Below are 23,842 nucleotides of genomic sequence, written 5' to 3' on the forward strand. Positions count from 1 at the left end.
TTGCTGATGCCTCACAAACAGAAGAGCCCAGGATCTCATTGTTTAAGGAACCATGGGTGCAAATCCACATTTCATAACTACAGAGCAAATGCATTGTTAGGGAGACTGCCATTGGGCAACAAGGATATAGTTCAAGACAATATTTTCTGTTCTGTATACAAAATACAAAAAAAAGCATATCAAAATTATCCAGACAGAATGTATTTGTAATGGTACAGCTAAAGGTTAGAATGAAATTAGTGAGCCAGCTACATAGTTAGTTTCGGAACTTGATTTAGCACAATTTAATACACCTAGCTTTTTCTGAATATCTATTTTGTTATCAGTCCTTGCATAGAATGCTGATGTATTGTAAAGAGGGCAAACGATGGCAACAATAGCGATTTGTGGAGTGAGAAACAAAGCTAATGTTTAAACAAATAACTGAAATGTGGGTTTCTCTCTCTTCAGAAGCTGCCAGGCCCGCTGAGCATTTGCAACACTTTCTGCTTTAATTTTAGATTTCCAGCACAAGAGTATTTTGTGTTTGGGACTTGTGGATTATGTTATGACAAGAGGCATTAGGAACTCGGTTATCTCTTCTGGAAAATGAAATTTAAGTGTAGCCACGATTCAGGATTACAAAATAATAAAGAGAAAATATAAAAGTAAAAAATAGAAATCCTACATGAATCTGAAATATGCATCAAGGAACAAAAATATAATTAATCTAAAACATGATTTTTATAACTAGAAACTCTCAAGCAGAGTAAAAATTAAACTGAGTGATTATGAATACATCACACAAAACTAAAACAAGCTCAACTCCTGGGGCAGTCTTCCTTTCAAACTCGACTCCACAGCTAAAATGTCATGTACATATATTAGATCATGCACAATACCTACTGCAGTGCAAGGTTTCTATATGACATGCATAATTTAGTAAGGAAAGAAAGAAATGCAATTGTTGTGAATATCGAAGCACTCAAAGCCCTTTACAGTCAATGATGTATTTTTGAAATGTAGTCATTGTCGTAGCGTTAAGAAACATAACAGCCAAAATCCACACAGCAAACTCCCACAAACAGCAACATGATAATGATCAAACAATCTGTTTTTGGCTTCTTGATAGAGGGATAAATGCTGGACTGAACAGCAAATTTGAAATAGTACCATGGGACCTTCTACATCCACCCAAGTAGGGGGATTGGGCCTGTGTTTATTATCTCTTCCAAAAGATGGCACCTACGACATAACTGCACTCTTTCAGAATTGCACTGGAGCATCAGCCATGATTTTTGTGCGCTTCAGCCCTGGAGTGGGACTTTAACCCAGAAACTTGTGACTCAGAGGCGAGAGTGCTTCCAACCTAGTCATAGCTGACACCACATGACTGCAGGTCAAGAAAGTCCTTTTTCCATTTCATGTTTCTGCTGAGTCAGCTTTTAACCAGGACAATTTTGGGCTGCCACAATTAGCTTCAGTGTCCTTGACATAGACCAGGAAAGATGAATGAAGGCCAAAGTTTGCTCTTGCTCATTATCCAGTAATTGTGATGTGCTATATGAGCTTGGAAATTCTTCCAAGTATGCAGCCTGGAAGGTGGATTACAAAAATGTAGCCATTCTATTAATGCGAAATAACGCTCAACTTTCCTTGAAATCTTATTAGAACAGTCTAACTGTAAAACGGCCAGAGATCCATGCAAATAATTGAGTCTTGAAGGAAAGCAATGAACTCACAGTACATTATTTCTTTGTGTGAAAACTAAATCTTCAACTTATTTAACCATCATTCATGCACAGTCCAATGTTCAATGCCCATGTTCACTTAACAAATAGTTAGAACAAGAGCTAATGCCATCCATGGAACAACCCTGAACCACCAGCTGAAGGAGAGGAAGGTAAAAGGACACATTTGCCGAAATATGACTTGAGTGTGAAAAGAGGGAGATGGAGTAGAAATATATATTTGGTAAAAGCTGGAATAAAGGCTGCACAATGTTTATTTGGATATATTTTCAAGTTGCCAGGTGCTCCCAAATTAGGTTCTTTATTGGGAACTTACAAATATGCATTATGTATTTCTGATTTTGACATGTTAATGCTGCTTTATGAATTGCTATGCTGCCAGCGTGTCATTTTCAAACAAAATGTTAAACTGTCTGCACATTCTGATGGATGTAAAATATCCCAAGATATTATTCAAAGTGGAGCATGAAATTACTCCAGTGTCCTAGCCAACTTCGCCACTCTATCAGCACAACCAAAAGAGATGATCTGGTGATTCATTTCATTTACTGTTCATATAACCTTATTGTGTGCTAAATGACTACTGATATCTGCCTACATCATACTGATTGCACTTTAAAAGTAATTTATTAGCTATGAAGGAGTGTGTAAAGTGTTTAGGACAGAAGGTGCAATAAGCAACTTCTTCACTTTGATTTATGCAAAATATAGTCATTTCATGTTAATTACAAATTTGACAATTGCTGGAATGAGATTCTAGAGTGGACCTCGAATAAAATTGGGTTGGAAAAATCTGAAATCAACATTTTTTCCCCTCAAAAGGTAACCATCATTACTGGACTTTTTTTGGAATAAAAATAATTCTAATCAAAACAAAATGCAATCCTGGAATTATGAAGAATTTTGGTTGACCAGAGTTCAAGTCCATACTTATCTCACTGAAAGAATGACAATTAAATCAAAGGAGGTGTAGGTTAAAAAAAAAACAAGGCAAGGGAATATACAATGAATGGTAGATCCTAGGAAGTACAGAGGATCAGAGGGACCTTGGTGTGCATGTCCATAGATCCCAGAAGGCAGCAGGACAGGTAAAGTGGTTAAGAAGGTATATGGGATACTTCCCTTTATTAACCAAGGCATAGAATATAAGAGCAGGGAGGTTATGATGGAACTGTATAAAATGCTGGTTAGGCCACAGCTGGAGTATTCTGTACAGTTCTGGTCGCCAACTATTGGAAGGAAGTGATTGCACTGGAGAGGGTGCAGAGGAGATTCACCAGGATGTTGCCTGGGCTGGAATGTTTCAGCTGTGAAGAAAGATTGGATAGACTGGAGTTGTTTTCCTTGACACAGAGAAAGCTGAGGTGGAATCTGGTTGAGGTGTATGAAATTATGAGGGACATAAATAGGGTGGATAGGAAGGAACTGTTCCCCTTAGCGGAGGTGTCAATAACCATGCGGCATAGATGTTTTTTTAATAAATGTTTTTATTAAAACTTTTCCAACCAACGCTTTTAGATAACAAAAATAAACAAGAATTATTAAACAAAACAAGGTGGGTGTTGTCTTCATAAAAAACACAACTGACATTATATCAACAATTCCTCCCCCCCCCCCCTCCCGGGATGCTGCTGCTGACACTTACTGCTCCCCTAGAAAGTCAAGGAAAGGTTGCCACCGCCGGGAGAACCCCATCAAGGACCCTCTCAAGGCAAACCTTATTCGCTCCAGGCTGAGGAACCCCACCATATCGCTAACCCAGGTCTCCACACTCGGGGGTTTCAAGTCCCTCCACATTAACAAGATCTGTCTCCGGGCTCCCAGGCAGGCAAAGGCTGACACCTCGGCCTATTTCGCTTCCTGCACTCCCAGGTCCTCCGACGTCGCAAATATCGCTACCGCTGGGCTCGCCTTCACCCGAGCGTCCAAAATCCTAGACATCGCCCTTGCAAAACCCTGCCAGAATTCTTTAAGCGCCGGGCATGCCCAAATCATGCGCATGATTCGCCGGACTCCCTGAACATCTTGCGCACCTGTCCTCCACCCCAAAGAACTTACTCATTCTTGCCGCCGTCATGTGAGCCCGATGCACCACCTTAAAGCTGAATTAAGCTGAGCCTGGCACATGATGAGGAATTCACCCTGCCCAGGGCATCAGCCCACAGGCCCTCATTCAGCTCCTCGCCCAGCTCCTCCTCCCAATTCCCCTTCAACTCCTCCACTGAAACTTCCTCCGCCTCCTGCAGCTCCTGATATATGTCCGACACCTTCCCCTCCCCTACCCAGATGCCAGACACAACCCTGTCCTGAATCCTACGTGGGGGCAGCAGCGGAAATGTCCCCACCTGCTTTTTAAGAAAGTCCTGAACCTGGAGGTGCCTGAACGCATTCCCCGGGGGCAGGCCGAACTTCTCCTCCAGCGCCTGCAAGCTGGGGAAAGTCCCGTCGAGAAACAGGTCCCCCATTGTCCTAATACCTGCCCTATACCAGCCTTAGAACCCCCAATCTATCCTACCCGGAGCAAATCTGTGGTTATTCCGTATCGCGGTCCACACTGAGGCCCCCTCCTCCTGCCTATGTCTCCTCCACTGCCCCCAAATCCTCAGTGCCGCCGTCACCACCGGACTTGTGGTGTATCGCACCAGCGGGAACGGCAGCGGCGCCGTGACTAGTGCCCCTAGGCTGGTGCCTTTGCATGATGCCGCCTCCAGCCGCCCCCTCCTCCATCATCCACTTCCTAATCATGGCCACATTGGCCGCCCAATAATAGCTGCAGAAGTTCGGCAGAGCCAGTCCTCCCCCTCCCCGGCTATGCTCCAAGAATGCCCTTTTAACTCACGGGGTTTTATTCGCCCACACAAATCCCGTAACAATCCTAGTCACCCGCTTAAAAAAGGACTTGGGGATGAAAATGGGGAGGCACTGAAAGACGAACAGGAACCCGAGGAGAACCGTCATCTTCACAGTCTGCACCCGTCCCGCCAGGGAAAGCGGGAGCATATCCCACCTTTTAAAATCTCCCTCCATCTGCTTCACAAGCCGGGTTAAGTTGAACCTGTGCAGGGCATCCCTGTTCCTGGCCACTTGTATCCCCAAGTACCGAAAGCTCCTCTCCCCTATCTTGAGCGGGAGCTCCATCAATCTCTCCTCATGGCCCCTAGCGTGGACCACAGACAGCTCACTCTTCCCCACGTTCAATTTATACCCCGAAAAGCTCCCAAAGTCCCTCAGGATCCGCATGACCTCCCCCATCCCCTCTAGCGGGTCCAAAATGTCCAACAACAGGTCGTCCACCCCGTGCACCAGCCCCCTCTAATCCCTTGAGGTCCTGAGCACTATGGCCAACGGCTCAATTGCCAGGGCAAACAGCAACGGGGACAGGGGGCACCCCTGCCTCGTCCCCCGGTGCAGCCTGAAATACTCCAACCGTAGCCGGTTCGTGGACACACTCGCTACAGGGGCCTGATACAGCAGTTTGACCCACCCTATGAATCCCTCACCAAATCCAAACTAGCTTAACGCTTCCCACAGATACTCCCACTCCACCCTGTCAAAGGCCTTCTCCGCGTCCATTGCAGCCACCACTTCCGCATCTACCCCCTCCGAGGGCATCATGGTAATATTCAGGAGCCTCCTCACATTCGTGTTAAGCTGCCTGCCCTTGACGAAACCTGTCTGGGTCCTCCCCAATCACTCCCGGGACACAGTCCTCTATTCTGGTGGCCAGAATTTTTGCCAGCAGTTGGGCGTCTACATTCAGGAGCGATATTGGCCTGTAGGACCAATACTGAAGCGGATCCTTCTCCTTCTTCAAAGTAAGCAAAATCAATGCCTGCGACATCGGGGGGTGGGGGGTCCCTCTCTCCTTTACCTCTTAAAAGGTTCTTAGCAGGAGTGGGCTCAGTAGCTCAGAAAACCTCTTATAAAATTCTACAGGGAAGCCATCAGGACCCGGGGCCTTGCCCGACTGCATGCTTGCCAGCCCCCTAACTACCTCCGCCAACTCAATCGGAGCCCCCAATCCCTCCACCCGCTCCACTTCCACCCTTGGGAACATCAACCGGTCCATAAACTGCCTCATCCCTTCCCCTCCCCTCGGGGGTTCAGACTCGTATAACTTCCCGTAGAACTCCCTGAAAACTTCATTGACCCTCTCTGGGCTCAACACCATGTTGCCTTCCTTATCCCGCACTCCCCCGATCTCTCTAGCTGCCTCCCTCTTGCGCAGTTGGTACGCCAGCATCCTACTCGCCTTCTCCCCATACTCGTAGACTGCTCCTTTCACTTTCCTCAACTGTGCCTCCGCCTTCCCAGTGGTCAGCAAGTCGAACTCCGCCTGCAGTTTCCGGCGTTCGTTCAGCAGCCCCCCCTCCAGGGCTTCCGCGTACCTCCCGTCTACTCTAAATATCTCTCCCACCAGCCTCTCCCTCTCCGCCCTCTCCTTCTCTCTGTAGGACCTAATAGAAATTAACTCTCCCCTAACGACCGCCTTCAGAGCCTCCCAAACCACTGCCACCGTTACCTCCTCTGTGTCATTCGGTCCCACATAGTTCTCAATGCTCCTCCTTATCTGCCCACACGCCAGCAGCCCCACATCCAATCTCCAGAGAAGGCGCTGCCCCCGCACCGCCCCCAGTCGCAGGTCCACCCAGTGCAGCGCATGGTCCGAGACCACAATGGCCGAGTATTCGACCCCCTCCACCCTCGGGATTAGCGCCTTACTCAACAAAAAGTCTATCCGCGAATAGACTTTATGGACGTGGGAGAAAAAGGAGAACTCCTTCACCCTTGACCGCGCAAACCTCCACGGGTCCACACCCGCCATCCGGACCATGAACTCCCACAGAGCCCTGGCCACCGCCGGCCTCTTTCCCGACCTGGACTTGGAACAGTCCAAGACCGGATCCAAGACCGTATTAAAGTCCCCTCCCATTATAGTTACTTGACTCCAAGTCCGGGATCCTACCTAGCACGCGCCTCATGAAGTCCGCATCGTCCCAGTTCGGGGCATACACATTCACTAACACCACTCGGGCCCCCTGTAGCTTGCCACTCACCATTATGTACCTGCCCCCCTTGTCCGCCACGATGCTCCCCACCTCAAAAGCCATTCGTCTGCTAACCAAAATTGCCACCCCTCTGGTCTTTGAGTCTAACCCAGAGTGACACACCTGGCCCACCCATCCTCTCCTTAACTTTGCCTGGTAAGCGAGCTTTAAGTGCATCTCTTGCAACATGGCCACGTCCGCCTTCAACCCCTTTAGATGAGAGAACACGCGGGGCGTCTTGACCAGCCCATTCAGGCCCCTCACGTTCCACGTGATCAGCCTGGTCGAGGGGTTGGAACCCCCCCGCCGGCCGCCGACTAGCCATCTTCCTTTTGCCAGCCACGTGCCCCCCCCTCCAGCCCTCCCCTTGGCGGCCCCCCAGCCTGACTCTCCATCCATTCCCCTCAACTGGCTCCCCTTCAGTCAGCAAAACAGCATCCCTTCCCCCCCCTCTGCCAAGCATCCGCTTAGCTCTGATTTCCCCCCCCCAATGCGCTTCTATGAGTCAGCTCACCCATGCTGACCCCGGCCGCTCCCGCCTCTATTCCACAACCCTAATCTTGTTGCCTCCTTCGCCACCCCCCTCCTCCCGCAGGGTGGAGGGGCAAGCGCCATCTGGGACCTTCCCATGCGCCGGACAACATGACCCGGGCGTTTCCTGCCCCCTGAAACCTAACACATGGAAAACAAAACAAAAAACAAAACCAACAAACAAACGAGAGCAGACAAGCAAATAAACTTATGCTCTACCCGCCATCTTACCCCCAGTTACCCCTTCCCATCTGCACGTTTCACCCCCCCATACAACTGTCCCTCAGTTCAAGTCTGCCTTCTCGTGCCTGATGAACGTCCACGCCTCGTCCGGCGTATCAAAGTAATGGTGCCTGTCCTGGTATGTTACCCAGAGTCTCGCCGGATGCAGGAGCCCAAACTTCACCCCTTTGCTGTGGAGGACCGCCTTAGCCCGGTTGAAACCCGCATGCCTCCTCGCCAGCTCAGCTCCCATGTCCTGATAAATGCGGATCTCGCCGTTCTCCCACTTACTGCTCCGCTCTTTCTTCGCCCACTGCAGGACTCGCTCCCGGTCTGCAAAACGATGGAACCTTATCACCATCGCACTCAGTGGCTCGTTCACCCTCGGCTTTCTGGCGAGGACCCTGTGCGTCTCATCCAGCTCCAAGGCCCCCGTGCCCATCAGCGTCCCCAACATTGTGATCACATACGTGCTCGCGTCCACCCCCTCCGCTCCTTTGGGAAGGCCCAGGATCCGCAGATTATGGCTCCAAGACCTGTACTCGAGGTCATCCAGCCTCCCCTGCCATCTCTTATGTAGGGCCTCGTGCGCCTCCACCTTCACCGCCAGGCCCAGGATCTCGTCCTCATTCTCCGCCACCTTCCTCCCCACCTCCTTGATCGCCTTCTCCTGCGCCTTCTGGACCTCCACAATCGTCTCCATGGAGGCCAGCATCTCCGTTTTTAGTTCTGTAAAACAGTTTCTGAGAAATTCCTGTTGCTCTCTGGCCCACACCTCCCGATCCACTCTGGCCGCCATTTTGTTTCCCCGGAACTTCTCAGCCTTCTTTCCCGCGTTTGCACGTCTGACGGCCCCGTTCCTGGTTCCCTCCATACAGCACCGGGGGGGGGGAACCTCTCCAGCATCCGTTCCCACATCGGTCTCAGCCTCCAAGTGCCGCCGCCGCCCTGTTTACCAGCCCGAAATCCCGATCTCAGTGGGAGCTGCCGTGAACTCGATCTAGCTGGTCATGGCCGCCACCGGAAGTCCATGCGGCATAGACTGGAGGATATGGGCAGGAGATTTATATGAGATGTGAGGAAAAACGTTTTCATCCAGAGGGTGGTTGGAACCTGGAACTCTCTGCCTGAAAGGGTGGTAGAGGTAGGAACCCTCACAACATTTAAGAAGTATTTAGATGAGCATCTGAAATGTCATAGCATACAAGGCTACGGACCAAGTGCTGGAACATGAGATTAGAGTAAAGGGGTGCTTGATGACCAGCGCAGACATGATAGGCTGAAGAGACACTTCTCATGCTGTAAAACTCTATGACTCTCTAGAAAGTGAAATTCAAGCCTCCAACTTACTGAGCCCAACCCAAAAATCTAAAATATTGCTTTAGCAGTAGGTTAACTATGATGCCATTTTATCTGCATCATCTGTGGCTTAGCTGGTAGCTCCCATGCCACTGAATTACAGAGTTCTGGGTTCAAATCCCACTTCAGGCCTTGAGCTTGAAAAACCTTGCTGGTTCCAAGACTGTGGTTTGTCAGGGTTTGCTATGCAAGCTGGCTGCTGGGTTTCCTACATTACAACACTTCCAAACGTATTATAGGCTGTAAGACACTTGGAGATGCTGGCGTTGTATTATATCAATGCAAATCTTTCCCTTTTCTTTCTTTCAAATATCTAGTTCATAAGAATTATAATGTTCTCACTCAAGTTGTATTCACATTACCTGTCAGCAAACTTGTGCCCAAATGAAATCCAGTCCTTTTCTATCAAGACCTTACAATAGAAAATATATTAGTCACAAGGAAACATTTAGAAAATCATTAGTATATGCAACAGATTTGTCTCTAACAAAGCAACGTCGAAAACTATAACTTACTCAATAAGGTAGGATTTGAGATTTTCTTTTTATTACACAATGTTAGGAAAGTAGAGGTAGTTTTAAGGGATTTATAGTTAAATTCATGCTGGTCAAAGGTGTTTGTATGTGTGGACTGGTTACATTCCAACTGTGTTTCTATTGTGCTGAGAGAAGTTTACGACTTGAACAATAAATAAAAGGCATGTTGGTGTTGTTTAGCAACTGGGGCCTTTTATGGTAGGGAAGTTTTTAAGTTTTCATTAGCTCATTTTGATTGCAGTTGAAGATAGGGAGAGAGAGAAGATAGCTCTCGCAGCTCTGCTGGAACTCTGCTAATTTAGAAAGCTAGAGGGGGAACATCTCTCTTATCTTTGCGAGAAGAGAAGTCAAATCATACAGTAATGGTCAAGAAAACAAGTGCAATGATCTGAAATGTCAAGGAAACAATCATCTGGGGAAGGCAGCACGGTGGTGCAGTGGTTAGCACTGCTGTGTCATGGCACCGAGGTCCCAGATTTGATCGCGCTGTGGGTCACTGTCCGTGTGGAGTTTGCACATTTGCCCAAAGATGTGCAGGCTAGGTGGATTGGCCACGCTAAATTGCCCCTTAACTGGAAAAAAATTATTTAAAAAAAAGACAATCATCTGGGGGGATTCGGAGGAGAAAACCACAGCCACTAACTTGGGTTCAGGGCAGAGTGTGCCTATCTGACCACAGCCAATCCGCATGTTTGAAAGGGTCTTTTGTGTTAATGGAATCATTGTTGCTGAAGATACACTTCGCAATCCATGTTAATCTTAAAATTGAGTTGTAAATGTTAAGTTAAAGGGAGGGCAAAAGAGTATTGTGTAATAATGGAACTTTTCATGTTTAATAAAATAAATTCTTGTTGTTAAAACTAAATTAGCAGTCCTGTGACTCAGTTCCTCCACATTTTATTTTTACAAAGTTACAGGGCGGGATTCTCCGTTTCTGAGACTAAGTGTTGACGCTGACACAGAATTCGTAGAGATCCATGATAGCAAAACCGGTGCCGCACCTGGACCGATTCTGCTACTGTTGAGGGGCTGGCACCGGCGCCGCATGGAACACAATCGATTCCAATGAGAAATGGTGCCAAATTCGCCAGTTCTGTGATTGACACTCAGGAGGCTGACAAGCTGCAGCCGCATATACACACTCCACTCTCCCCCCCCCCCACACACACCATTCCAGCCAACAAGATGGCAGCAAGACGCGCAGCTCCATGTTTTGTGGACGCAGAGCTTGAGACCCCCCTGGACGCTGTGGAGCAAAGGTGGATGACCCTGTACCTCGGCCTGGGAAAGAGGCTGTCAGCTGGCGCCATTCACTGTGCCTGGGCACAGGGGGCAGAGACAGTCCAGACCTGCCAGCAGTGCCGCCACGGACAAGGAAGTGAGACCCTGCTTAGTTGCGGTTCCCATTACACAGGTGTTAACCAACCACCCCCATGCTTACCACCCCCCAGCCCGTGGTCTAATCATGTGTTTTGTTTTGTGTCTTGCAGGAGCTGCTGGAAATGGGCGATCCATCCGATGTCCCCCACCCCCAGCCAGTCCCCACCCCCAGCCAGTGCCACAGCCAGAGCCCCCTCATGAGCTGAGCAGCAACAAGAGCAGCTCGGATGGCAGCCCTCCGCCCGAGACTCTGGATGACACTGACTTTCCGTCACACCTGTTTCCAACACCCTCCACCAGACCAGAGACACTGACATCAGTTGGGCAATTTAGTGAAGAGACTCCTGGGACACTCTCTAGTGTCCACCACACAGCTGAACCGGTACAGCAGGTTGAAGTAGGAACACCCAAGGGGGTGGACAGTCAGAGGGCAGACCGACCCCAGGAACTAGCTGCCATGCAGTCGGGTTTCGGGCTTCTGGAATGGACAGTTCCATCGATTGTGGAGATGCAGTCGCAGAGCCAGGGACTACATGAGGGATTGTCGGCAAGCATCCAGCACCTTCAGGTGCAGTTGGAGCAGTCCAACTGCGTGCAGGAGCAGCAGGTGGTGCCGACCATGCTGGAGATGGGATGGGTCCCCAGGCTAACACCGCATGGGTGGCATCCATGGTGAAGGCATTGGGAGCGATGGTTTTGGCTATGATCAGCATGTCCAAGGCCTGGGACATTCTGCGCAAGTACTGGCATGGCCCAGGACAGCATTGCCTACTCACAGGTGGCCATGTGCCGGAGCCACCTGGAAATCACAGCGGCATTCCTGAGCGTGGCCCAGTCACAACAGGCCATGGCTGGGGACGTCAGCGGCATTGCCCAGGTTCTGGCCGATGTGGCGCAGGCAGATGGAGGTGGCACAGTCCCAGAGGGAGATGGCGCAGTCACTGGCTGATGTGACACAAATCTAGGTGGTGACACAGTCAATGGGTAATGTGGCGCAATCCCAGACGGAGCTAGTCCACTCAGTGTGCTCCATGGCACTCCATGCATACCCTGGTCGAGACCAGATTGGGTCTCCACATGGGTCAGCTCTGCACATACGCCACCCCGTGGAGTAGCCCGGGTCCATCGGCCACCCAGAGAGAAGAGGCGATGGGCCCGTGCCAGTGACTCCCAAAGGGGAGGTGCCGGAATACCGCAGTCTCACTCCCTCCTGTCCCTGGTTCATCTGGTGGGCAGCAGGTCCATCAATGCCACCTAGGAGCACCAGAGCTCATCGTAGAGAGAGAGAGAGAGAGAGAGAGAGAGAGATGGCCAGTCTCCCCCCCCCCCACCCCCCAAGTGAACCAGGAGGCAGAGTATCCCATGTGCATTGTTCCTGACGCACACATCATGCAACCTCCCTTGCCTGCCTGGGTCGCATGTCCTGCCCATCCTCCCCTTCTCCATCAGACGTGGCCTGGTGTTCCTCCACCTCTTCCAGCACGTCACCCCTCTGCTGCAAGATGTTGTGGAGGACGCAGCAGGTCGCCATGATGCGCGTGACCCTCTCAGCATCATATTGGAGGGCACCTCCAGAGCGGTTCAGGGACCTGAACTGCATCTTCAGGAAGCCGAAGTACCATGATCACGAACCTGGTCTTTGTATGGGCGTCGTTGTAATGGGTCTCCATGATGATCTACGGCCTCCGGATCGGCAGCATCAGCCACAACTGCAGCGGATAACCCCCATCACCCAGGAGCCAACCCCCCAGCCAGGGTTTTTTTTTGGGGGGGGGCTCGAACATATCAGGAATCGTCAAGTGTGCCTGGATGAAGGCGTCGTGCATACTGCCCGGGTATCAGGCGCATACGTGTATGATGCACAGCTGATGGTCACATATAAGCTGCACCTTCATCGAGTGGAACCCCTTATGGTTCGTGTAGGGCAGCCTGTCATCTCCAGGTGCTAGGAGAACATGCATCCCGTCGAACACCCCCAAGACGCAGGGCATTCCATCGAAGGCCGCGGTAATGGGGGTCCGTGAGTGGACACCGCCCCAGTCCCACAGGGGGTCACCCCGGCCACTCACCCCGTTCCCCCATCAACCCCACCCCCACCCACGGCTCTGGCAGGGGCCCCTCACCCCAGCCAGCGTCTGGCCTGGCAGCCCACTGTTGCACCTCTGTGCTTTGTGTCCTACCTCATCAGTCACAATGCCGGTTTCACGATTTTTAAAAGCACAAGTGAACCATGCTGTCGGGAACTCAGCCCATTGGAGGCGGAGCATAGCGGAGGCCCCAGAGAATACCGGGTTGGACCCACTAATGACATGCAAATGGTATTTACTGGTACGAGCATTCCGGAACTCATCGACGCTGCTTTTGAGGTGACGGAGAATTGCGATTTGTGTCAAATTGGCACCTTCCGTGATTTTGCCGTCGGAACCGATTCTCCGCCCAAACGCGTTTCGCAATTTCGGCATCAGCCAATGGAGAATTCCACCCATCGTCTCTTAAGTCAGGGTTTCATTCTGGGACCCTCCCATCCAGTTATTTATTTATTTTTTTAAATTTTGAGTACCCAATTAATTTTTTCCAATTAAGAGGCAATTTAGTGTTCAATCCACCTACCTTGCACATCTTTGGGTTGTGGGGGCGAAACCCACGCAAACACGGGGAGAATGTGCAAACGCCACACGGACAGTGACCCAGAGCCGGGATCGAACCCGAGACCTCGGCGCCGTGAGACTGCAGTGCTACCACTATCCCATCCAGTTATAACCAACTGGGATTGTAACAATTACAATATACTACTGACTGAAATTAGATTATTGTATTGAGTAAATTCAATGATTTAGTAGCTCACAATGAAAAGATTAATCAATAGGAAGAGTCAAATTGAATTAATTCAGTCCCCTCACAAAAACTAGGTTTGATCAGTTTATTTCTGAAACATGTGAAGATAGGAATCATGGTATTTGAATCACTAATGATGTTGATAACACTTTCTCTCATCTATATATTATCTTAATGGTCTGTCTGTTGTCACACTTAGCAAAAAACAGTTATGCCTCATTAGGATCCAAATCCTACCCCTAAAGTTTAAATTAGAGTCAGAGTCATTAAGGCACAGGAGGCCGCCTATCGGATCCAAGCTGTTAAATGATTAAAATCATTGGGGCAGCACGGTAGCATTGTGGATAGCATAATTGCTTCACAGCTCCAGGGTCCCAGGTTCGATTCGGGCTTGGGTCACTGTCTGTGCGGAATCTGCACATCCTCCCAGTGTGTGCGTGGGTTTCCTCCGGGTGCTCCGGTTTCCTCCCACAGTCCAAAGATGTGCAGGTTAGGTGGATTGGCCATGATAAATTGCCCTTAAGTGTCCAAAATTGCCCTTAGTGTTCGGTGGGGTTACTGGGTTATGGGGATAGGGTGGAGGTGTTGACCTTGGGTAGGGTGCTCTTTCCAAGAGCCGGTGCAGACTCGATGGGCCGAATGGCCTCCTTCTGCACTGTAAATTCTATGAAAATCCCATTAAAGAATGGATAATATGATGAACAATAATAATGAGTTTCCCAGCTACTGGGGCACTTCTACATAATATGAATGCAGAGAGATATAGAAGCCTTGCCTATCCCTCTATCCGCTGCATACCATTGAGTAAAGGGGCCAAGCTTCTGGGAGCCAATCGAATTAAAGGCTCACAAAGGCAGTGGTCGACAAAAGCTGTGTCTGATTAAAGGGACTAGTTTCTACAAACACAGCTTCAATTATTTCATTCTGGGTCTTTGCATTTTATAGCAGAGCCTAACATTGCTGCACAGCCCTGTTCCTAACTTTCAGCCGACAAGGAGGTGAAGAGTGGCTCATGGGCATGGCACACCCAAAGCATACCTCCAGAACAAATGTAAAAGTAAAATAATCTAAAAGCCAGTTCAGCAGCCTGAGTCACTGGAATTGTGGCTAACATTACAACACGCTATAACCACCAATCAACCAACTGCATTCATTCTCTAGTCTAAAGTAATGAAACCTGTTCCACTACCTTACCCCCACCCCCGCCCAAGGGATTGAACTCGAATTCTGTTTATTATTATAATTTGTGTTCCTTTTAGCACCATTTTATTTTACACCCAGTTCCCCACATAGATTAACCTGTGATTTATGGAGCAATTACCAATTTTCCCCTGTACCATTTTTCTTCACTTTTTAATTCTCCTCTCCTGAAGGCAGTAATTCATGATGGGATACAATTCCACATGCATTGACAGTTCTTCAATGTCATAGCCATGTGATTATTTCTCACGCGAGCCTCGAAAGTGATCATTGACAAGCTATTCATCTGAAGAGAGACATTAAAGCTTAATTTGATCCATCTCCAATAGCTATCAGTCCCTTACTGAATCAAGGGTATGGAAGATAGTGTCCTCATTGCTCCCTTCATTCCTCACCAGGACAGCCGATGGGCCCTGTCCATGAATGAAGGCCCAACCAATCGCCATCTTTCTACACCTTGTTGCATTTGTTCTCAACTTCTCTTTTGACTCAATTCACTTCCTCCAAAAGCCAAAGCCGAGGGAATCCAAATGTGTCTTCTAGTTTTGCTGTTCTTTTCATGGAATGCCTGAAACATTTGTTCCAGTCCTGCTACGCTCCCCTCCCTAAATGCTTTCTTCTGGTATGTTGATGACCATCAGTGCCACTTGCCATTCCCACGCACATGGGAAAATGTCAGCAACCTTTCTTCACATTTCTACCCTTCCCTCACCATCACATGGTCTAGTTCAGTCTCTTCCCTTCCAAGACTTCCCTATTTCCATTTCTGCGGATAGGCTGTCAATCAGCTTACCGACTCGCACAGTTACCTTGATCACACTTCCTCCCACTCCAAGATACAATCTATTCTGATAACCATATCGGTACCACTGCTGCCGAGTTCAACATAACTTAATATATACCATTCCTAAATAGAGCGTCAGCAGCAGCAATCATGGCAGCAGTGGTAAATTTAAATCTCCACTGGGGCTGATTTCCATGATTAAGGGAAATGGGTAAAGTTATTATTAATTCTGGCAGAATACCATATGCTGAATTGTTATTCACAAAATTGAACTTGAAATTAAAAGGAATGCTGGAATTATTATTATTTAAAAAAAAAAAAAAATTTCTTACCATAAACCCTTTTATTGTTCTATAGTAAGGATCCAACAGCAGAGAACCCAAGGAACAGACTTGGGCTGTGCGATCCCAGCCATCTGAGCAATGGACTAAAACACTGGCACCTTCACATCCCACTGTCTGTTCAAAATATAGAATACAAAGCCTGTGTCATGAAACTGTTCAGAACTGTCTAGACAAACTTATTTCTTCAGAATAGTGAAGAATAATCAACAGTTCTTCAAGGAGCTTAAAATTTTGATGTCAGTAACTGCAAGGGAGGAAGCAGGTTTACAGTTTGATCCAAGCACACATGCACTATTTAAAACAAGAGATTAAATATCCATTCCGTGCCATCAGTATTTTTAGCTGCAGTGGATCAAATGCTTTAAATGTACACTACCAATCCTATAAAGCATGGAAATTAAAGAATATAACTCTATTTTAAGACTGTTATTTTCAAAACATGTTCATCCAATTGAAGCTTCAGTTCACCACTCTGTTCATCATCAATACTGAATACTATTTTGATTAACTGCTTTTGACAGGAGCGTTATGGAACTAAAGGATCATGGGCAGGATTCTATCCCCCAGCTGCCCGTTTCTCAGCAGCGTGGCATTAATTGGAGATGGGATTTTCTACTCCCGCCGTTTGTCAATGGGAATTCCCACTGAAGCCACCCCATGTTGCCGGGAAACCCACAGGCGGGGGGGGCATGCTGCCAGCGGGAAAAGAAAATACCAACAGCAGGAGAATTTGGGCCCGTTTTTTATTTCAGATATCAGACATGTTTGCTGTAAACTATTTGGAGATAAATAATTTCTGTACCTACATTGAGAGTTTTGGTGCTTTTTAGTTCTTTATACTGTTAGAAGAAAGTGGGCAAATTCACATTCCTGACTTGTATTAATTGCTTGTAAGAAGTCTCTCTGGGAGGACAATAGATTGATCCTTTCCTCATCAGTTGAGGGTGAGGGTGTCAGAGCCATTACCGAGCCTATATAAGAGCAAAATATTGGAGATGCTGGAAATTTGAATCAGAAGCAGAAAATATAGATACCCAGACTGTCAGGAAACATCTTTGAAGAGAACAGACAAGTTAATAATGGAGATGAAGAATTGACAACTGAAACATTAACTTGTCTGTTCTTTCCACAGATGCTGCCTGATCTGAACATATCCAGCATTTTCTCGGTGTTCCATCATGCAGTGCTTGTTTCTTACAATGGGGAGCTCTTGTTTTACCTGACTTGGGACAGTGAGGAGCTGTTATTGTGTAGTACAGAAGACCACTCTTGCAAAAGCCTGGCTAGATGTTTTTTCCACTGCAAGAATTGTTCTATTACAGATGATTTTTAATTATTAGTGAAATCTGGGCTAGTGTCATTGCTGGCTAGTTACCTTACACTGAACTTTTATTCAAATCACAGACTAACAGAGAACTCGATTATGTGCCTTTCTCACAAAAAGAATTCACTGAGGCTACGTGGTCCAAGTTACTTATTATTCAATTTGAAATCATTTTTGGATTTTATGATTGTGGAATTGTTTTAAAGTACTAATGCGCAAGTTTACGCTACCTTCTGCTAAGACAGAAATCAGAAGCAAGATGAATCATTGAAAACTAATTATTAATTTTCAGCCCATAAAATCTTTTTAACTTATCAAATTTGGAAAGCTCAGTAGTTACAAAAGTAACTTAATGTTTCAGTCTACAAGCGGAGTAAAAAGTTCATTTATTTTCCTATGCATATATTAGATAGTGTAGCAAACTCACATTTCGATTCATATGGACTTAGCCCTAGAAAATGGACTTCTGTAGTTGGTATGAATAAGGTACTATCTTAAGAGTCTGAATTATTAATTTATTCGACCTTCACCACGTGAAGGAAAACACTCTTCTACTTCTTGTGTCTGACCATTCCACCGTCCTTCAGACGACTGTATGGCATCATGACAATACTGTATATTTGGGAACTGATCAATATGTTTTAGTACATCAATCTTTCTTTTGTATAAATATTGTTAGTCAGAAATGAAATCTTAGTTGTGCTAAAATGTCCTTTCAGAGTTTTCTTAGATTCTAAAACAGCTTAATGATCAGGAAAATAAAAGCTCAGTCAGGAAGGTGCTGGGTCAGTTGGTCTCACTGAAGGAAGAAATATAAACAATTGACTCAGTGGTCCTGATATGGGTATTGTGCAGGACAGTACGATTTTCTGCTTCTGATTTGTATATTTCAAGTACAGACACACTAGTGTTGGATCAGAGGGCAGCACGGTGGCACATTGGTTAGCATTGCTGCCTCACGGCACCGAGGTCCCAGGTTCGATCCCGGCTCTGGGTCACTGTCCGTGTGGAGTTTGCATATTCTCCCCGTGTTTGCCTGGATTTCGCCCCCACAACCCAAAAGATGTGCAGGATAGGTGGCTGGCCACGCCAAATTGCCCCTTAATTGGAAAAAATTAATTGGGTACTCTAAATTTAAAAAAAAAAGTGTTGGATCAGGACACATAGCACGCCATTCAGCTCAAGGGCAGTTAGGCAGTGGCAGCAAATCCTGGCCGCAAATCCTGGCCTTGCCAGAAACTCCCACATCCCATAAAAGAATAAATCAAGCTTGGCTGTGATGCACCTTGTTGATGGAATAGTGTATCAGCATTCACGGCCTAGGCTCAAAGATGAAAAATGGTCACAGGTAAGGTACCGAAGGTGGCTCATGTCAGTGGAACCACATCCCAACAAGGAGGGAATTCTTTCAAGACAGAGGGAACAGATGGAAGAAAACCAGCCAAGATGGAAAGAAGCTTCAAATCCAGTAAAGACTTTCCTAACTGCGTAATATAGACTAACTTTTAGCACTATGCCTGTTCATAAAGCAATGTTTTTCCTTTATATAATTAGGTTTATATAATTAGAGATAATCTCTTTTCTGCATATAAACTTTTAAGTTTAAAAACATAGAATGAAGCATCACGTACTTTAGCAAGAAATACAGCAGCATCCAACACAGCTTTTATGTGACGAAGCCATCCAGAACTCTCCAAACCACTTAAGAATTCATTAGGTCCCAATGCTTTAGTTCCACACACTAAAAATAAGAAAATACATGAGGTACGATTCAAATAGTCATTTAGTTTGTATATTTGTTAAAAGTAACATATTTCTTGATTCTACAACAAGTAAACTGTTACAGGACACGATAAAAACACATCTTTCTCAATATGTTTCATGTTTGAAATTTGTCACCTGATTCTCACAACTTTGTCACTCATTCTGCCTGAATTAATTAACAAATAAGGTTAACAGTGCAGAAGCATGGGTAGCATGGTGGCGCAGTGGTTAGCATTGCTGCCTCACGACGCCGAGGATCTGGGTTTGATCCCTACTCGGGTCACTGTTCGTGTGCAGTTCCCATGTCTGCGTGGGTCTCGTCCCCACAACCCAAAGATGTACAGGGTAGGATGGATTGGCCACGCTAAATTGCCCCTTAATTGGAAAAAAATAATTTGGTACTCTTAATTATTTTTTTTTTTTTTAAATTGCAGAAGCATTAATCTTTTGAAGATTGTTTAATTTCTGTATCAAGTTGAAGAACTCCTTTACAGTATCTCAGTTCTCTTGGTGTAACACTGCAGGAGCAAATATGGCTGTTTGTTACAATCCAGATGCTAGAAAGCTGAAACAAAAAATTAAAGGAATTGCTAGAAATACTCAACAGGCTTCATCTCAGTCAACTGGCTAGACACTTCTTTGATGGGGGGTCCTCAGAAGAAAACAGAGATAGATAGATCATCTGCTTGACATTGGGCTGAAAATGCTTCACCCATTATTGAGGATGTGGGTGTTTGTGGAGAACCATACTCCTGTTATTGTTTAATTTTCCAATCACCATTTACAACTTGGATATGGCAGGAAAGCAGATCTTTGATCAAATTCATTGGTTATGGGATTGCTTGGCTTGTTGCTAAGCATGCATGAGGTCCTGTGTTGTAACTTCACCAGGTTTGTACCTCATGTATTTTTTAAGGTATGCTTTGTGCTGCTCCTGGCATGTTCTCCTACAATTCTTATTTGAACCAGGATTGATTCTTAGCTTGACGGTAATGGTTGAGTGAGAGGTATGCTGGACCATGGATGGCCAGCTTTGACCTACTAGTTTTGTTCTGAATCTATCGTGCTTGTCACAGCAGTGATGGTCATTGACGACTCCAATCCAAAGTACAATCTGTGTCCTTGCTACCTTCAGAGCTTCATCCAAGTGGTGTTCAATATGGAGGAATACAGATATTATCTGAAGGAGGGTGGTAGGTGACTATCGGCAGGTTTCCTTGTCCATGTTGAACCTGATTCCACAAGACCTTGTGGGGTCCAGAGTCAACAGTGGGGACTTTCAGGTCACTCCCTCCTGACCAAATACCACTATGCCAAAACCTCTGCTGAGTCTGCCCTATCAATCTGACAGTACATACCCAGGGATGATGATGGAGGTATCCAAGATATTGTCACAATCATAGAATGATACCTTTCAGCCAATGTCAGGTTGCAGACCAACCCTCTGATTTGTTTACCCAGGTTCCCGTATGTTATTGAGGAATACTTTGCAGGGTCAACCAAACGGAGTGTGCTTTTGTCACATCCACTGCTTATGTCTGTGCTAGGTAGTCCTCTGGTTATTATTAAACATTTTCCATAGCTATTTGATAGAACTGAGAAGCTGGAATCACACAGGCCAGACTGTGAAAAGATGGGAGAATTTTTCCCCCTATGGGACACTGATGAACGAGATGGCATGCAACACAATTCAGTAGTTTCACGGTCACCATTACGGACTCCTGACCCACAACAACGTGGTGATTCTCAGCTTCTTTCTGAAATGGCTTAGCAAACCTCTACAAAAAAGTAAATAAATAGATTTATTTACTTAACCATGAAGACAAGCAATCCCAGCGCCCATTCTTGTTCCATGCTGAGCTCAGCAAAGACAACTATGGGGACATCACAATTGGTCTCAGAATTCAGAGGCTGGGGGAGGCAATTTGAAATAATGAACGGATTATTAGCCACACCTCCATCTCCTGATCGATATCCCGTGACCCATGCTGGAAAACTCACAGGCAAGGCAAGACTACACACAAATAACCTGCTGACACTTCGCATCTTGGTTTACACACAAAGAATCCGCACCTTGGTACGGTGATAAAGACCGTACTTGCTTAAGGAAGTGTAGCTCTTTCAATTTCACCACTTTCAAATGTGAGAAAGCAGGAAAGGAGAAAGCACGGAGTCTTCTTTTTAATAAATTTAGTGTATCCAATTCATTTTTTCCAATTAAGGGGTAATTTAGCATGGCCAATCCACCTACCCTGCACATCTTTGGGTTGCGGGGGCGAAACACACGCAAACACGGGGAGAATGTGCAAACTCCACACGGACAGTGACCCAGACCCAGGATCGAACCTGGGACCTCGGCTTGATGCAGCAGTGCGAACCACTGCACCACCGTGCTGCCCTCCAAAAGCACGGAGTCTTGAAAGATTTCCATACCTTACTGTAGGAACAGCAAAACATACCTTCATTGACTTTCTGCAGACTCGCTCTCATTACGTGAATATTTTCAATTCCAACAAACTGGAACCTAATATTGGAATAGTTATCTTCATTTTCATATCCTTTACCTGCAGCTCGATTTGCCATTGCATTTAGCTGAAAAAAAGTAGTATAATTTTTTTTTAAATTCTTTCATGCGATGTGGGCCTTGCTGGCTAGGCCAGAATTTTTATTGGCCATTCCTAATTGCCCTTGAGACGGTGGTGGGGAATGGCCTTCAATCTCTGCAGTCCATGTGGTTTAGGTACATTCACAATGCTGATAGGGATGGACTTCCAGGATTCTGACCCAGCAACAGTAAAGGAACAGCAATATAGTTCCAAGTCAGGATTGTGTGAGGCTTGGGAGGGCAACTTGCAGGTAGTGGTGTTCCTAAGCATCTGCTGCCTTCTTGGCGGCAGAGGTCGCAGGTTTGGAAGGTGGTGTTGAAGGAGCCCTGGTGAGTTGCTGCAGTGCATTTTGTAGATTGTACTACACTGCTGCCACTATTCAGTGGTGGAAGGAGTACACATGGAAGGTGGTGAATGGGGTGGAAATCAAGTGGGCAGATTTGTCCTGGATGGTGTTGAGATTTTTTATTAAAATATTTTTTATTCTCCTTTTTCACTTTTTCTCCCAAATTTACACCCAACAATAAACAATAATCAGTAACAAATGTAATGTCAATCCCCATATCAATAACAAGGATCCCATCCTCCCACCAAACCCCAGATATTAGTCCGCATGTTAACATAAGCAAATGACAAAAAGGAATCAGAAATCACCCACAGTCACCATTAACACGTAGTCCCTCTCCCCCCAACCCACCCAGCACCCCCACCCCCCCACTAATGTTCGATGTGCTCCAATTCTCGAAAGTGCATAATGAATAATGGCCATGAATTGTAGAACCCCTCCATCTTTCCCCTCAGTTCAAATTTGACCTTTTCAAGTGTCAAGAATTCCAGCAGGTCCCCCCCGCCACGCCAGGGCACAGGGGGTGTTGAGGTTTAGACTATTGTTGACACTGCACTCATCCAGGCAAGTGTAGAGTATTCCATCACACTCCTTACTTGCGGTTTGCAGATGGTGGACAAGCTTTGGGGAAACTGAAGGTGTGTTACTCTCCTCAGAATTCCCAGCCTCTGACCTGCTCTTGTAGCCACAGTATTTGTATGGCTAGTCCAAGTCAGTTTGTGGATCAATGGATGTTGATAGTGGGGGATTCAGTGATGATGATGCCATTGAATGTCAAGGGGCTAGGTTTGATGCAAAGTGTCAGCAGGTTAGACTCTCTCTTGTTGAAGATGGTCAGCATGCCTTATAAATTTGATTGAATTCTTTGAGGAAGTGACAAGGAAGGTTGTCGAGGGCAGTTGCCTATCTGGATTTTAGTAAGGCATTTGACAAGGTCCCTCACGGCAGAATGGTCAAAAAAGTAAAAGCCTATGAGATACAGGGTAATGTGGCAAATTGGATCTAAAGTTGACTGAGTAACAGGAAATAAAGGGTAATAGTCGATGTCTGACCTTGCGAATGGAAAGCTGAAAAGGTGATCCAAAGGGCTCAGTGTTGGGACCCCTGCTATTTGTTTATATATTAACGATTTGGACTTGAACATTGGGAGCATGATTGGGAAATTTGCAGACGACACAAAAATTGGCCGAGTAGTGGAGTGTAGAGGATAGATGTAAGCTCCTATATGATATAAATGGGTTGGTGGAGTGGGCAGGAAAGTGGCAGATGAAGTTCAACTCTGGTAAGTGTGAGGTAATGCATTTAGGAAGGTCAAATAGTAAAAGAGAATACACAAATAGAATATACTGAAAGAAGCAGATGAAGAGAGAGATTTTGGCGTAAATGTCCCTAAAAGTAGCAGTACTGGTAGTTACGGTTGTAAAGAAGGCATATGGAATGCTCTCCTTCACTGGTAGTGTTGCTCTTATTAGCCTTAGTTTTATTAGCTCTAATTCTGTCACCTTTGCTCACGAGTCGCCAGGTATCTTTCTGATACCGCCACGTGGTTCAAGCTCAAGTAATGATTAATAATGCAGCACGCCACTTAGTAAATGTTAAATCAACGATCATTTATTATATACAGCAATAAATACTTATACAATAATCCTACTTCTAGACTATTACCTACCACTAAAGGCCAATACTTAACTTTGGTGATGGCCCACCAGGTCAGGGAAACGAATGGTCTATCGAATTGGGTCTGGCCTGCGGGATTCAGAAAAGGCTGGTACGGGTCGACAGTCTGGAACACCTATCTGGTAGCGATCGCTGGAGTAAGGCTTACTTGTTCTT

The 23,842-nt window shown here is 46.4% G+C and overlaps 1 protein-coding gene and 1 long non-coding RNA gene across 2 annotated transcripts in view; one reads left to right on the top strand and one right to left on the bottom strand.

Annotated features, from left to right (window-relative positions):
• LOC140391883 (uncharacterized) overlaps positions 1-17,233 on the top strand; it is a 265,622-nt gene extending 248,389 nt beyond the window's left edge. Inside the window, exon 4 of the long non-coding RNA XR_011935202.1 lies at positions 17,102-17,233. This is a non-coding gene — a long non-coding RNA (uncharacterized lncRNA). The remainder of the gene's footprint in view (positions 1-17,101) is intronic.
• mtmr6 (myotubularin related protein 6) overlaps positions 1-23,842 on the bottom strand; it is a 69,802-nt gene that overhangs the window by 13,614 nt on the left and 32,346 nt on the right. Inside the window, exons 7-10 of the mRNA XM_072476887.1 lie at positions 21,517-21,649; positions 18,925-19,034; positions 15,958-16,083; positions 9,253-9,302 (exon numbers count right to left, since the gene is read on the bottom strand). Of these exons, the coding sequence (XP_072332988.1) occupies positions 9,253-9,302; positions 15,958-16,083; positions 18,925-19,034; positions 21,517-21,649 (419 nt within the window). The remainder of the gene's footprint in view (positions 1-9,252; positions 9,303-15,957; positions 16,084-18,924; positions 19,035-21,516; positions 21,650-23,842) is intronic.

The sequence above is a fragment of the Scyliorhinus torazame genome, chromosome 15 (assembly GCF_047496885.1).
Source record: "Scyliorhinus torazame isolate Kashiwa2021f chromosome 15, sScyTor2.1, whole genome shotgun sequence".
NCBI classification, from domain to species: Eukaryota; Metazoa; Chordata; class Chondrichthyes; order Carcharhiniformes; family Scyliorhinidae; genus Scyliorhinus; species Scyliorhinus torazame.